The sequence below is a fragment of the Cyprinus carpio genome, chromosome B7 (assembly GCF_018340385.1).
Source record: "Cyprinus carpio isolate SPL01 chromosome B7, ASM1834038v1, whole genome shotgun sequence".
Classification (NCBI taxonomy): Eukaryota; Metazoa; Chordata; class Actinopteri; order Cypriniformes; family Cyprinidae; genus Cyprinus; species Cyprinus carpio.
Window position 1 is genome coordinate 31,955,865 of NC_056603.1, and position 16,966 is coordinate 31,972,830.

A 16,966-nucleotide genomic window follows, 5' to 3' on the forward strand; every position below is an offset into this window, starting at 1 on the left:
GCCACAATTGCAAGTCCTGGCATAGGCATTAGTGTTCTTTAAGGAAAAAAAAACAAAAAAAAACAATACAAAAACCCTTGTAAAATGTTGTCATTCTAATAAAAAAATTAGATTAATCATCCAAGATTTTTACCTTGGTCTTCATGACATCGTTGCAAGACTCTTTTTGTCAACCCATGCTTATTGGATATACGTGCCTCTACATTTTATTCTGCAACACCGTAATTATGTAGCTTACAGCACGTTTCACGGCAATTTTAATGGGAAATCTCCAGAAAGTGTTGCTAGAACACACATTTAATTTGTGACTGTTGCACGTTTTTATTATGTTGGTACAGGCACGTATTACAGCGTTTTTTTTTTTTTTATGCTGCTTGAGGTATTCTACGTATAGTGGCTTTTCAGAAGTCAAAAATTCGGCGAGTTTTGCTAAAGATTAATGCTCTTTCGTGTTAGAAATATTCCCTACACCAAACCCAACCCTAAACCTACCCGATAGAGTTAACAAATGCAAAAGTTATATAAAAATATATTTGCTGATGCAGGCGTGCTATTTTAACTTCCTTATTCGGATTCGAGCTGTTGGACTGCAGTTTCACGGGGTTCATACCGGAGCTCTTCATCACTCAAGTGCAATGCTATATTGCGTAAGCTACCGAGAAAACCTACTGAATTAGAAAACTCATGCATATGAAGATGGATATGTGACGAAAACGTTCAAAAGTATCTGTTTTCAAATCATGCTGGAAGATAAAATTGTTTTGAAGTCATAATATAATCTTCTGCAAGTAACTGTGTGAACATTAGCCTTTATTAATTAAAACTCTGTACCTGTAAATCATACTTTTTGTGAAAAAGAATATAAGTTGTCTGTTCATTTCAACTGGAAACTGCAGTGAATGCACATAGCGGCACGTATTTTCAATGAGCCTGTGTTGCTCTTTGTGATTGATTAGGGCTTTATCCTTCCAAGTGTAACTCTTTCTGTGATTCTGTGCCTTAATGTCATTGCTGTCCATGGTTCTGAAATGTTTTCATTTTAAATGCTGTGTACATTTGTCTTGTGAGCTTGTGAGTAGGCAACAGTGGATCGTTAATTCTCAAGTGGACCACCTCAGTTCTGAGGGGACAGTTTATTTTGTTACAGAACCTTAACAAATTGCAGCAACAACAATTTAAAAAGAACATGTGGACATAAATCTCGAAACTGTTCTTTTTATACCCTGTAACTAAATTAAATGGGGCTAGACTGAAAAAAAAGGACACAGTAAAGAGAAATGGATCTTCTGGACAGGATGAAAGACGCAAATGAATAAAGAAGTAAGCGCTGGTAGGGGTGGAAAGAGCAGCGAGGAGACAGTCAGTACTGTATTGTGAAGGACGCTCCCTTGGTTGCAAAATAAACACATTTTTTGACATGAATGGATCATGCACACACACAGGCCTGAGGCTCCCACAGTATACCATGTGGAGTTGTGCTCTGCTGTTGATGGCCAGAGCTGTTGAATTGATTTATTACTTCTGGCTGCTGTTGTTGACATGGCTGAAATCTAAATGGCTACAGCCAGCTGGCAATGTAAGCACTTTAAAGGGCACTGTAAGTCATATATACTCACCCTCACACAGTTTTATTGTATTTTCAATAAAATCTAATTCGACATTCTTGTGGTCTGTGCTCAAAAAGATTGAATTCTGAGATTAAGCGTGTGGTATCAGAATCTCTTTGTGTTCGTACTGAAGAAAAGGCCTATCGCTTCCCTTTCCTTCCTTTACTGCATCCGTTCACACACATTCGTCCTCTCCTGCATCCATCCAAATGCCCCATGCTAAATAAAATGCTAAGTGTACTTAACCTTTCATAAACTGCGGAAACAGAGGGATAAACAACAGAATAGCCGGCAGCTTGCTATCGTCAACAGTCTGACTCGCTCAGTGTCTGTGCTTGTTGGCTGATATCTCTCGCTCCATTTCGGTCTTTCTTTCAGGGGTTTATATGCAACCAATGTGATTCAAACAGAAATGAGCACGTTTTAAAGGAACAGAAAGCACAAAAGCATTGTTGACAGATGCAGTTAACACACCGCATGCACATGTGGTATAGTGTGTAATTCAGACTTTGAATGTAGATTTGTAATTGCTTTTCAGCTATTTGCATAGACTTGGTGTGAAGACCCACTTTAAAGCCCTGCTTATCTGTTGCGTATGTGTCTGATCTAGTGTCAGGGTGATTGCAGATTCTGTAAATGTGATCAGAAACATGTCCTCCCGTTCTTTCTCTCTCGATATCACTTTCTCACTCCCCCTCACCGATTTGAAATGCAAATAGTTATTGGATGACAATGAATTTTGTAGCTAAAAGCCATTAACTCTGAGGTGATTGACTATAGCAAGCAAAATTCATGAATAAATCTTCAAGAAAGGATTACAGATAAAACAAGCTCATCAAATAACACAGAAGCCCGAGATAACCCGATTCTATCATTCTTTCCTCACATCTCACCTCTCTGCTCCCTACTCCCTACCATTCTTCAGCATACTGCAGTCTCTCTCATTCTCTGCTTGCTCTTCCCTAAGGCTGTGTGGAGTGCTGCAAAGTGGGTGTTGTGCAAATGACTGCCAAATCTCTCTAAAACAGACGGCCGCTGGTGCTATAAACACCAGTCTTTTGTAAGGGCCCTGTCCTAGGGGTTTAGAGTGAGCTCTTGACCCACACTCAGACAAACACATGTAGGATTGGGCATCAACGGAGACTTTTTAATTTCTTTTCCCTGTTAATCGATTTCTGTTAAACGATGTGTCTTATTGACTTAACCATATTTACTGTAAATATAAACCCACGAGGACAGACTAATTACACACTTGTATACTTGTATGTATGCTACATAGGCCTGCACATCACAGATAACTAGAGTACTCTTTACTAAGATTAAGAATGTACTGCTTTTGCGCTGTTTTTTTTTTTTTTTTTTTTTTTTTTTTAAACTCAAATGGTTTTAAATGAGCACCGAAATACCCTAAAAGTGTTTGGTGCACTACTATTCTGTGTAGTGCAATACATGAATTACTGCCTTTTATGAGCCTGTTATTTTTAGTCCATCAAAAATACACAGCACGACCAGTATAGTCTAATTTCTAATATTATAAGTCTTTTTTTTCTTTTCTTTTTTTTTTTTTTTTTTTGTGTGATTGAAAATCCCTTAAAAAACAGTCAGCTAATTCACTTACTAAATGGCAAGTTATTACTTGTCCATGTTGATCTCAAAATGAATCAATAATTGTTAATGTGTTTTGCTGCACTTTAAGGCTTGTGAGACTCAAATCAGTGTAGTTACTTACTGGTTCTTTGATGATGTATAACTAAACATTATGAGTTGTAGTTGTATAAAACTGAATTTGATTTGACTGAAATCTTATTTGTTGTATTTATTCTGGTAAAATCTGAATGATTGGCAGAAATGCGATAAGTATTCCATTAGAAGTTTGATATGGAATAACAAATCATCAACTAGAATAATGGGAATGTTTAAGTTCTAAAGAAACACAAGTAGTGACAGATCGTTTCTTTCATATTGTGATGTACAGTACGTCTGTGACTAAATGATCAATGCATGATGTCTGGCATATTTTACATCAGAGAGAAGTAGTTTTACCTACCCAATCCCTACTTGAAACACATACACTTGTATGAATACACTAACCACATATAAACTGGCTTATTCGCAGTTCACTGCATTTATAGCCTCATCTTCTGTGTGTATCTATACATTTTCATGCCTGAAAGTATGTACACACAAACACCCTTAAGCAACAAATACATTTCTGTTCTCTAAGCTCTTAAGCTCTTGTTTGATGTGAGCTGCATTCACAATTGTTGTGTAAGTTCTCAGAAACATGTATGTGCAAACTTTTACATATCTCTTTCTTTTTTTTCAAGCCATTCTAATTGAGCTGTTCATGCAGGAGCTCATATTTAATGCATTTCACAGAGAGACTATAAGAAAGACCGGCAGAAATGGTCTTCTGCAGAATGTCCTGCTGGTGTTAACAAGCTTTAGGACTGAACTTATCTGCTGGCTCTTATTTTATATTCCGACTGAGAACATCAGTCTTAATTCCACAAGACTGACAGCAGGGGAATTTTTGAGGGATTTCATTGGTTTCGTCCTGGAGTGTGTGTGTGGAAGGGGTGGTGTTGTGAATTTTGTTTGTTTGTTTTTCAGTTTAGCATGGATGCCTTGGATTATATTCACTGAAGCTTTGGGGTCTTACTGAGTATTATGGGACATTTGCCATGGTTTTTATTGTCTTGTCTATGGGCCAGTTTAGTGGATTCAGCAGAACTTCAGCCTCAAGTTTTTTGTTGTTGTTGTGGTTTTGTTTTGTTTTGTTTTTTTGTTTTTTAGTTTTTTACAAGGCAAAAAGAGAAAAGATCATATTTACACTTAAATTGCAATCTATATCAAAATGTTGTATGCGTATGTGCATTAAAAAGACAAGTGCTAATGCGCTCATAAAAGATCAAGATATCCATCAAGAAGTTTATGCAGGAAACTAGCTCCAATGTCAGCAAAACATAAGGCATTTGTCTGAAGACAGTGTATGAAATGCTCAACCTCATGATTGGGTTATGATCCAGTCAGCTTGATTGGATCACAATATTTGGATGCAGTTGTAAACACAAAGATGTAGAAAATAAAGTTGTAGAGCAAAGCACTGTCTTTAGCTGCAGTATATCCATTATATTTACAGCTCAGAGAGATAAGGGGAGAGAGAGTATTTTTCCTCAATTAAGGTGATAGAGTGGATGAAAGGTTACAAATAAAGAATGGAGAAAAAATGATGAGCCGGATCAATGAGCAGATAGCAAGATTTAATGAGCATTTTTTTATTCTGGTTTATTTGTCATTGTCTGTGTTGCCATGGCAACCGTTCTCATACCTCAAGATTACTAAAGAGCTGTGAAGTACATTATTGGTCCCTTCACTCACTCACTCACTCAGTCACTCACTCATTCACTCACTGATTCACTCATTCAGACTCATTCACTTGTTCACTGACTTGATGATTGATTCACAGACTCATTGACTCAACTGCTCACACACTCACTTATAGTTAGTCCCAAATTACATGCACTATGAACTATGCATAAGTACGCAAATTAGTACGTAAATGTTTACTCGCTCACTGATTTGATCAATCACTACTGACTCATTTCCTCACTAACGGATTCTTTACTGACTCTCTCAGTCACTCACTCACAGACTCAATTCACTTATCCACTGATTCAGCGACTGATATACTGATTCATTCATTGACTCGCTCACAATCACACTCATTTCCTCATTCGCTCACTGACTCCCTCAGACACACTCATTTACTTTCTCCCTCATTTGTACACTCTTGCAGTGAGCTTATATATATATATTCTGTAAAACAGTTGAACATATTCTTTTCTTCTTTCCCTCTTTGGTCCAGTGTGGGATGATCTGAAGGAGGGGATGCACCCAGTGGTTTTCTCAGTATTGCACTTTTGCTTAAAAGGCTAGCGGAATGCTCACTGTAGTGCATGAAAGGCCTTGTTTGTGTGAGTGCTTCTCTAATGTATTCAGAACAGAAAATCTGCCATCTGCTTTATTGTCTGAAACAAAGAGATCTAAAATCTATAAACAGTAAAGCAGATCCTCATAATAACAAGTTTTATTTGAAATTGTCTTGTTTATTATACTTTCTTACACTCAGTTAAATAGTTTCATTAGTTCATAACATAAAGCTCTCTCTAGATGTCACTAAAGCAGTGAGTTGAGTCTGAGCACGTCTGGAGCTCTGACATTCTGCTGGTAATGATTGAACAATGATGTGTGTGCTAATAACCTGGTGATTTTCTACTTCTCTTTGTATTCTCCTCATGTGTTCACATCTGCTAGTGTCTATCCTTCATCTTTGGACCCAGTCACTATTCTTTTCATTGGCATATTCTGGGTCATATCTGTAGGTGAATTGTCACCATGGGAGCCACTTGAGAGCCGATTATAATCACATGTCACCACAAACACATCTGATTAAAAAGACACTGATAGCGTCTCTCTCTCTCTCTCTCTCTCTCTCTCTCTCTCTCTCTCTCTTACCCCCCACTCTTCTCTTCACCATCTGTCCTTTCATCCTGCCTCTCCTTATGGAACTCGTTATAACCTGGCTATTTGACGCTGCATCATAAAGCGAAGTAGCACAATAAAGTATTGAATTCAGTTGAAAAGTATTTCCCAGAAACCAGAAATCCAATGGCGAGGTGAAAGGATTTTAAAAGAGATAGGGAGGTCTGTCGACACTTCTGCAGGTCAAGGAGGTCTGTAGCATCTGCAGTAAGCTCTCCGTTAGCATTCCTGTTTATCTCGTGAAAAACTGCAGAAACCTAAATTAAAGCCATTTTTTCTTGTTTGGGGCGTAAATGTACAACCCCATTTTCAAAATGTTGGGACATTTTTGAACAGATTTCAACTGTTTTGAAACATTCCACAATAAGCAGATGAATTGGTAATAGGTGAGGATATCATGATTAAAAAACAATTTTGAAAAGATTCAGGAAATCTGGAGAAATCTCAGTGAAAGCCAGGAAATGTGAATGTATGAAACCCATCATGCTACTGTGTTAAATATAGCCACATGGGCTCAAAAGTACTTCAGAAAACCACCCATCTCTGCATCAAGAAATGCAGCCTTAATCTCTGTTACATAAAAGAAAACCATACTGTACATCAATTCTCTGCAAAGATTCTGCCATGTTCTCTGGGCCCAAGCTTATCTCAGGTGGTCTAAAAGACAGTGGTAATGTGTGCTGTGGTCAGATGAGTCCACATTTCAGCTTGTTTTTAGGAAAAACAAACATTGAGTTCTCTGTGCCAAAGACAAAATAAATTGTCCAGACTTCTATCAGCAACAGGTGCACAAGCCAACATCTGTCATCGTATTGGGTACGATGCCCCCAACGGCATTATGTTGAATATACTATTACATTACATACAGTATGAAGGTACCATTAAAGCTGAGGCATATATTAAGATTGTACAGTATTGGGTATGATGCCCCCAATGGCATTACCTATGTTTAAGGTACTATTACATTACATACAGTATGAAGGTACCATTAAAGGTGAGGCATATATTAAGATTGTACAGTGACATATGCTGCTATCAAAATGACTTCTCCATGGAATTGCATGGTTATTAGAGTGAGACAATGCCAAGACTCTTTCTGCACGAGCAACAACAGTATGCTTTCATAGACAGAGTGGATGTGCTTGACTGGCCTGCCTGCAGTCCAGATCTGTCTCCTATTGAAAATGTATGGCACATCATGAATGGGAATTTGGCAACAATGACCACAGACTGTTGAGCAGGTGAAGTTTTGTATCAAGCAAGATTAAGGAGATTTTTTCTTGTCAGATAAATGAGAGATTTTAGTTTTTAATTGCATTTAAAATGTCTGTACTTGCAAATAGGGTTGTATTGCATTAATCACTATGGAGCCACAGGAAAATGATGTCATGACATTGCTGATTAATCAATGACACTACAAGAATGGTATATAGTCAGTATACTACTGTTTAAAAGTTTGGGATCAGTATGAGTTTTTCAAAATAAATGTTTTTTTGTTTTTGTTTTTGTTTTTTGAGAAAACATGCATTATTCTGTTATACTGTTTATAAAGTGGTATATCTATGATGAATGTATTTGTAAGTTTGTAGACAGTATGAGGTGAAGAGCATTATATGACATGAAAGATTAAAATACAATTTGCAGCAACATTTTGGTTGAGGTCTTTGTTGTGCTTTACGGGTAGGACAGTGAAAAGTGAGGAGCTGAGTAAAGCTGAGCAGCATAATTCAAGGAAAGACTGTATTTTCAGGTACAAAGTAGATAAAACCCAATTTCCAGTGAGGCCCCAATAAGTCTTCAAGTTATGCAAATTAAGCAGTAAGGTACAAGATGCTATGCTGTATTGTGAATAAGTCATGGCTGAAGGGCGTTGTTAAGCATGATGCAAAGCTGAGTATCTTCAGTGATAATTATCTTCCCTATGAGAAGACTTTTTTTGACAGCGTGTGAAATTAAAGGTGAATAATGCAACATAAGGCTAGCAGGGGAGTCAATCATAAATCATTACATAAATAAGAAGTTATTTTTGTTGAAATACATAATACATGGGACAGTTTTGATGTTATATTGATTGTTTATGATGCAAAGGGTGGTTGCTAAGGGTGTTGTGCAATGATACCCACAAGAGTTGGGTGAAGCAGTCATAGTCATGCTTTATCATGAATAAAACACAGCTGTTGACCAATCAGAATCAAAGACTGGAACCATTTTATAAATTAGTTATATTAACACAATCTTAATCAAAATTCTCAAACATTTACTGAAAATAAAGGAGTAGAACATTTAACTGACACCATACTTTTATGTATTTTTATTAGAACAGATGTCCAAGAGGCACATATTATCTTAGATATGATTGCCTTTGAATAGTGTCTTGGATAAAGGTGAACCTTGGAGTCAAAATGATTGAGAATCAATGGTGTAAACTATTATGCTTCTCTAGCTATGCAATGTCAAGGTTTTGTTGTTGTTTAGTTTGAGTTTGGATTGATTTTACAGTGTTATTTAACTCTGATGTATGACTCAAGAATGTCTTTATATTTCTTTTTATATAATGTATATTAATGTTTAGAATAATAGACAAATATAATATGATTTATTGTACAAATATACATGCATTCTACACATTTTTATATACAAGTCAGTTATAGGGATCGACCGATATGCATTTTTCAGGGCCGATGCCGATACCGATTATTACAGATCAAGGAGACCGATAACCGATATTTTGAACCGATACGTGTCTAGTGTAAAAATGAAAATTAATGTCAAAATTAAGAATAAAAAGGCCTCTGACAAAGACTCTCTTTAAATTATTTTTAACACATCTTTAATTCTGAGAACTGTTCATAATAACAACATTAATATTAATAATAATAACAAACATAAAAAGTGCTGGGAGCATCCATCAGCAGCATTCTGTAAACTAAGTAAAACTTGCATCCATCAGCAGCATCCTATAAACAAAGTAAAACTTAAAGCAAATTTAAACAGCAACAAATGAACAAATAATGGAAAATAAATGTTATCTCTCTCTCTCTCTCTCTCTCTCTCTATGTATATTTAAATATATATATATATATATATATTTGTATATATATATTTGTGTGTGTGTTTGTGTGTTTGTGTTTGTGTGTGTGTGTGTTTTTTTTTATATATATATATATATATATATATAGCATTAAAATCACACACAACCCATATTGTTAATTATGTTTTTTTTGTTTGTTTTTTTTTGATGTGTAAAATGTTTGTTTGACTGTTTATCACGGCGATACAACTAGGAAGTATACAGGACAGCGTCATCCAGAAACGTGCAATGTGAGATTATTGACAATTTACGTTATTAGCATAGGGTTATTAGCAGGGTGCGATTTGTGAAATAAACAGAGGGGGGGATGCTTTTGAAAAATTTTATTAAATGTTTTTAATACGACGGAAATTGTATTTAGTGTGATCTCAGTTTAATAAAAACATTGTAAGCCTATGTTAGGCCTATTAATTGTAATGATTTAATGTCCACGGTTATTCAAACAACAAATTACATTGAGAAAGCAAGCAAAGAACACAACGGAGCTTTTTGAAACTCCGAATCAGTTAAACCATTGCGTCGCAAAATGATTCACTGTTTCGATGCGCTTCAATCGGATCGCGTATCGCGAATCATTTGATTCAGATCTGGACGTCAGAGCGGGTTTGCATGATGTTTTTATCCCCACCGGGGATAAAAGGTTATTCAGCAGAGGCAGGGATGCATAGACCAGAAGGGGGGAAATCCCCCCCATCCTGGTTATTAGTCAAATGAGAGAGCGTGGCCGCGGAGATAACTAAATCAGGAATAGGGAGCTCGCGTCGTGTCAGGGTGTCAGAGCTCGCGCTTGATGCCCTTTCAGCTCTTCAAAATTGCATAATGGTAATTCTGAATCTGTATGATAAATTATTATTTTGCAATCATGTTAGAATAAAGCAATATTTCTCCAAATATGCGAATTTTTTTTGACTAAGAGCCCTAACGGAACGGACGCTGTTCAGTGAAGCTATGTGAACAACACACAAAAAAAAAAAAAAAAACCGCAGCAGACGTGAGTGAATTCATTCGTGTTGATAATCTATTCACAATATAACGTTAAGTTGGCCGAATGGTGAGAGAAGTAGGTTTTAGTTTCATTATCTCAGCACTGATGTGATGATCCGTTAAAGCATATTACTGCAATGACGGACATTGACCGGGAATTCACAGTATAATAAACTGAACGGGGCTTGTCATCATAAATCAATTATATTTAGGTGTTTTGCAACTTCAGTGTAGTGATTTATTGCAACTTCGGGAACGTTTACTGCATTCTTACCTTCGAGAGATAACTTATTGATGTGTGATGATGATCACTGAAGCAGCTCCTCCTGTGCTTTCGGTGTGAGAGCGGAACATTTTCCAGCCGCGCCAGCCGTATTGATTGGCCAGGCTCGTGACTCCCAACAAATCAGACGGACGATGTGGGCGGGGCTTAGTCTAGGCCACAGAGCGGTGCGCTCTGACTGAGGTGGCTGGATCAGTGCCAGATCGCGCATTTCAAAATAAAATGGTTTTATCGGCAAATCGGTTTTGAAAATGGCCGATGCCGATAACTATAAAAATGCTTAATATCGGCGCCGATAATCGGCCACGACGATAATCGGTCGACCCCTAGTCAGTTATAGTATGTTTATTTAAATGAACGTATTCATCATTTTGCATGAAACCCCTTGAAGTTCAGTTATGATTTTGAATAAATCAATTGCTTATGAAAAAATCATGTCACATTAGTGCATGCCAGAAAACCAGCAGCATTGGGCAAATCTACATATTCTCATAATTTTCCATTTATGACAGTAGTTACATGTGTATCCACATGAATCAGATCAATTCCTGCCTTCCAGTGGTATCAATTTGTACATGCAGTTGCAGGATCTGAAGCTACATTCATGCTTGATAAATCATTTTGCGGGTGCAATTTAATCTATTTGCAGTGACATCAGTATGTATTTTGTGCATGTATGGCGAAATGGTTTACAGATTACAAATTCAGCACCCTAAAAATTATTTTAAAAAAATTTCCATGAAGAAACCCTTGTGATTTTAACTCAGAATTCATTAGTTCATTCATTTTTATTTTTTTCATTCATTGATTTTTTTGTTTGTTCAGTCACCCTTATGTTTTTTCATTGATTCATACATTTTTTCCTCTCCCTTGCTCTCTCTAATGACATCAGTTTGAACCCTGTTCTCATGGTCATGTTAGTTGGTTAAGATTAAAGAGCTTCAAATCCTCCTGGCACGATTGGCATGGGTTGTGGAGGGATGCAGGAAAGAGGGATGAATAGAAAAAGTGTGGGCACTGAGTAAAAGAATGAATTAATTTAGTCAAATCAGTGCCCCAGCAGTTTAAAAGTCTGTTCGTTTGTGTAAAGCATCTAAAAGTGTGGATTTATGTCCATGTATATGTGGTAAATATTGTAATATGTCAGAGTGAATTTACAAAGCTATGTTTGAAATTATATTTGTGTGTGTATATTGTGTTTGTGTTGTTTGTGTGGGTGAGCGTCTGTTTTTGGCAAGCTCATTGCAATGTGGGATTAGTAGGCAATGCTGAATTGTGGAGAGAAATTGGATCAGATTACAGTGAATTTTGGCACTGGATTATCTTCAATCCCTTCAGTGTATCCAAGTAGCCTGAATGAGAGCGTGTATGAAAGAGCGCGTGAGAGAGAAGACACCAGAAAAAGAGAAGAGAGTTGCAGACTTTAGAAGAAGTGGGTTCTTGTATCTTTGTCTCCTTCTGTTTTCGTCTCTTATGTATAATGTGAGACTGTCTTCATCTCACCTAGTCTCTACTGTATATCTCATGCACATCTCCTGCTCCATGGGTTGTGTTTTTGGCTGGTGTCAAGACCAGCAGTCCTGCTGATTTCATGGCTTTTACCAAAAGCTTCTTTGCTTCCTTCCACTGGCACCACGCTGTTCAGCAGAATTAACCAATCGCCTGAGGGCTTTTTTTATTCTAAAAGCTTGAGAGATTTAAGAGGGAAAGTTTGGGCTTTTTAAACTAAATCTCTGCTCATAATTTTAGGTGCAAATTGTCATTCCTCTGGGAGCTCAAGCAGAAGCCCCAGGGGATACCGGCACATGTAAATAAAGTTCTCAAACTTACTCATCTTCTCATAATTCCATACCATAACCATACCATAATGTCATATCTGACATTGTTACCACTATTTCTAGTTTCAAGCATCTTTTGATCATTGCATGCTTTGGAGCTCGTGTGTTGGGTTCTTGTATCATGCCTGAACTTAGCAACCGATTTTACTGGATGACTTCCAAAGCACAGTGCAGCTTCAAGTATATCAGAGATAGGCAACTCTGATCCCAGAGGGCCACCATCCTGCAGAGTTTAGCTTATCCCTAATCAAACACAGCTGAAAAATCGAACCTAAGTCTTAAGTCTTGCTTAAAAATTACGGCAGGCAGGAGACTTAACAGGTACTCAACTAGATGTTTAGCTGTGTGTGATAAGGAGGTTTAAGGTGGTCCATAAACAACTATTCTCGAATGTATTTTTGTGCTAACACTAAAACTGTTTTTTGTTTGTTTTCCATAGGTGGGTTATGAGAACGCAGGCACAGTAGAGTTCCTGGTTGACAAACATGGGAAACACTACTTCATCGAGGTGAACTCCCGTCTACAGGTGGAACATACAGTTACCGAGGAAATCACTGAGTGAGTGACCAACTATACAATGACATTTTCAAAATGCACAGGAAATAAACTCCCAAAGATGTTGAGGATTTTATAGCTTTTTGCTAGATTTATAGCTTGTTTTGGGCTATTTTCCAAAATGTTAACTTAACTTTGCATATACTAAGCATTAAATTAATGGCAAATCAAAACCACATCATAGATTTGTGTTTGTGTGTATATTCTCCATTCATTTATTTGAATCAGAATGTCTGGAGGATATAACATTTACATTTGCTATTATATTCTTGTAGATGTTTTTTTTTTTTTTTAAATCAAAGCGAATTCTAAGAAGGCCATACATTATGTACACTTCAATTACTTCAACAGTCAACCACTGAAGAGCACTTGTGTGCAAATATACAAATGCTGCAATAATTTCATTCACAGGCTGAAGTTGCACTCAAGAGTTAATTTACATGCTTTTTAAAAAATTAATTAATTAATTTGTTTATTCATTTATTCACAAGGAGTTTCCATGCTTTAAAATAAGTAAAACATAATAATAATAGTGCTAGAGTGTCAAAAAAGTTAAAAAGGTTGAGAACCACTGCTGTAGGTCAAACTGTAGGAACAGTTAGGTCCATATATATTTGGACACAGGCACAGCTTTTATTATTTTAGCTGTTGACCAAAGCATATTCAAGTTACAGTTATATAATGAATATTGGCTTAAAGTGCACACTCTGAGCTTTAATGTGAGGGTATTCTCATCAAAATTGGAGGAAACGTTAAGGAATTATAGCTCTTTAATCTGTACCTCCCCATAAGACAGTCTGAAGTACTGTGAATGATGTGTCTGCAATAAATGTGTAGGCCAGAATATTACCAATGTGTGAGGACGTGCAGCATGCATGTTAATTTGCATGCATATGTTGGTGTATGTGTTTGCAGACTGTCAATGTACAGTGTCTAGGATAAATGCTTGTCTGCCACCCCACCTTGAGAAGTTGGTCAAGGGGGGAGAGAACATGTGTTAGGAACAGCATGTGTATGAGAGAAAAAGAGTGTGAGAGAGAGGAAGTAAAAGTAAAGAGGTGTTATAAATAGCTCTCACCTCCCCTGATAACCTATGAGCTGCTCCATAATGACATAGAGATGAGCCTGATCTCATCACACACACACACACACACACACACACGCATACACACCCATGCTGACAAGCACGCAGACATTAACGCACTGATGAGTCAAATGATTGATAGCACTCCTTTCATTCTTCCCCTACACACATACACACACACAGACCCATCTTTGTTTTCCAGCACAAGTTCCTCACCACAGAAATGGATTCTCATACATTATAGATATCAGAGTTGTCAAGTGTAGTTGACAGTGCTGCTTTGAATAGGCTCTCATTGCGTGTGCTGCCATCTTAGATTTGCAAAGGATTTACTGAAATATATAATGAGTATTAGTCTGTCATTTGTGTGAATATTATACTGTCGCCTTTACATGGGGAAATATAGATGCTCTGTAATGCAGTCATATTTGTACATGTTTATTTTGCTGCACAAAGTGTGTGTGTGTGTGTGTGTGTGTGTGTGTGTGTGTGTGTGTGTGTGTGTGTGTGTGTGTGTGTGTGTGTTTGTGAAAGATTGATAATGTATTCCATTTTATACGCTAATGTGATCCATTCGTTGTGGTTTCTGTTTGTGTTTAATGTCATAAAGTGTGACTGTGTGTTTTTGATTTGATAAAAACACTGTAATTTCTTTTTCATGCTTATTGTAATGAAAAAATGGAAATGTGCTCTTGATAGGGGAAAGACCTTTCTATATTATTTTTTTTCCCTACACTATTATTTACTTTGTTAACATACTATCCATCTCTTCCTAGTCCTAGTTTTCCTAGTTTATTTGTTGTATACAACTATATGTACAGTGTTTTTGTTTTTAATTACCATAAAATATGAGTATAGAGCCATAAAATGAGTGTGGATAGTGTAGACTAGGTTATTTGTTTAAAAAGAAACAGGATATGAGTATTTAATTTTTTTGTAACACGATGTATTAGACTTCCCTAGTTTGAATTTGTACTGAAATCTATGACTTTATATTTGATACATTAGCAATTCTCAGCACAGATTTAGACGTTGTTGAGACCTAATCTGAAACTCTTAAAGAGAATTTAAGAGATTATTGGAGTATTTTTTCTCAGGAGCAAGATTCTGAAAAGCAGGAGATTTACAGTAATTTTCCCCACATTTAATCTCATTAATCTGTCTGGATAAACCATTAAGACATCTAGTTCATGATTAAGGGCAATTAAGCACACACCCCCACCCCCCTTAATTCTCATTACTGTAATGCTGACAATCAGTAATGAAAATAGTGCTGTCCAGACACAAAGATTTATTTAATGTAAATTAGCTTAAATTAAATTCAGTACATCATATAACTATTACATATTTAACATTAAATTTAAATAACAGGGACTACCAAAATGTATAACAACTATATAATTTGAATAATTTATCATTATTTCCTTACACATTACAGTACTGAATTGTCAAAATAATGTGCAATGGTCCTATAATAGGCTTTATACTGCATTATACTTCTTATGATTTTGGAGTGAAATATGGCCAAGGTTTTTGTGCTTATCCGTGTGGATGTATATATGTTGTAATAGTGTTTGTTTTTGTGCAGGCGGATATATGTGTGTTCTGTGTAGCCCACCACATATTGAGTAATGACTGTTCAACAAAGTCTCTAAATTGTTGCAGTAGATCTTTATTTCGGGTTGCACTGTTTGAGACAGAAGAGGACACAGAAACAAGGATGAACTGCAAAAGAGGCTGATAAAATATGAGAGATATGGTTTTGTAGAGGGTATAGTGTGAGGTGTGTGTGGGTTTTTTTGATGAAGGAGGCAGAAAACCTATTTCATCTTTCTTTCTGACACTAATACCCTTATCAATTTCTGTGATTTAGTTCACAACCTTTCCCTTCCCCTTTCCTCTTCTTTCAGTCTCTTTCATGTTTTTCTTCCATTTCTTTTTTTCTCTGTGTCATATCTCCTCTCTGGCTTTTGTTTGGACTCCTCTTTCTCATCCTTCATCCCGTTTGTTTTTCCCTGTTCATTCTTATCAGGGTTTTTTATGTTTCTGTTGCAGGACTGAGGTAAGCAGCTGTTTATATAGGCATATTTTTGTGATATGATTGGCTGGATTAGATGGACAGTCTCCTCCCCAAACAATAATTAACATTACTTCTTTTTTACACACTTTTTTTTCCCCCAGCTCTTTACAGCATTATTTGCTGAGAGTGAATTTATGTTCGTACTGAGGGAAATGCTCCATTGAGATTTTTCATCATTTGTTGACACATTCTTTGAAATATGAATTGAGTCTCTCTTCTCTGATTCTGATTGGTTGCTCTATTGAGGCTCCTCCAGTCCATATTGATCCTTACCTTCATTCCCCCAAACTCTTGTTCTAGCATCATAAATCAAAGCACAGAAATGACCTCAGAGGTCATCCTCCTCTTACACTCTTCTGTGCTGATCCCAAACCAGTTTTACCATCTCTGCTGTGCAGTTTAGACAAATGAAGTTATTCTTAGATCAGGATATAAATGGAAGCCCTAGTGGGATTGTATTTCCTTTAAAATCTGTTGGAGGTCTGTAGAACAGTAGCCGCTAGCTTTATGTGCTTAGGGCATTCCAAAGAAGGATTTCATTAAATGTAATGGCTCCTGGTGGACGTAGCTCTGCGCTGGAGCTTTACCTTCTGCTGTTTTTATTCGTATTTTTGTCCATCTTTTTTTTCTGAAAACATGCTCTACAATAAACTGAGGTGTTGCTTTTTAAGCTTACATGACTTACTCTAGTATGGTGTCATCAGGGTCTTTATGGCTCTGTGTGTGTGTTGTTATTTGCCATTTAGCAGACATTTGTCATCCAAGTACACTAATTGCAGAAACGGTTTCCCTAGAGCAGTCAGGTTAACAGCCTTACTGAAGGACACAATGATGACAGAGCAGAATCTCAGAAAGTCTCTGGGGTGACCTTCACTTACAACTCCACATGCAACCATTGG

General features: G+C 36.8%; 1 protein-coding gene across 1 annotated transcript in view; it reads left to right on the top strand.

Moving 5' to 3' along the window:
* LOC109112177 (pyruvate carboxylase, mitochondrial-like) overlaps nt 1-16,966 on the top strand; it is a 171,981-nt gene that overhangs the window by 16,925 nt on the left and 138,090 nt on the right. The window contains exon 8 of the mRNA XM_042728344.1: nt 12,788-12,906. Within this exon, the coding sequence (XP_042584278.1) occupies nt 12,788-12,906 (119 nt within the window). The remainder of the gene's footprint in view (nt 1-12,787; nt 12,907-16,966) is intronic.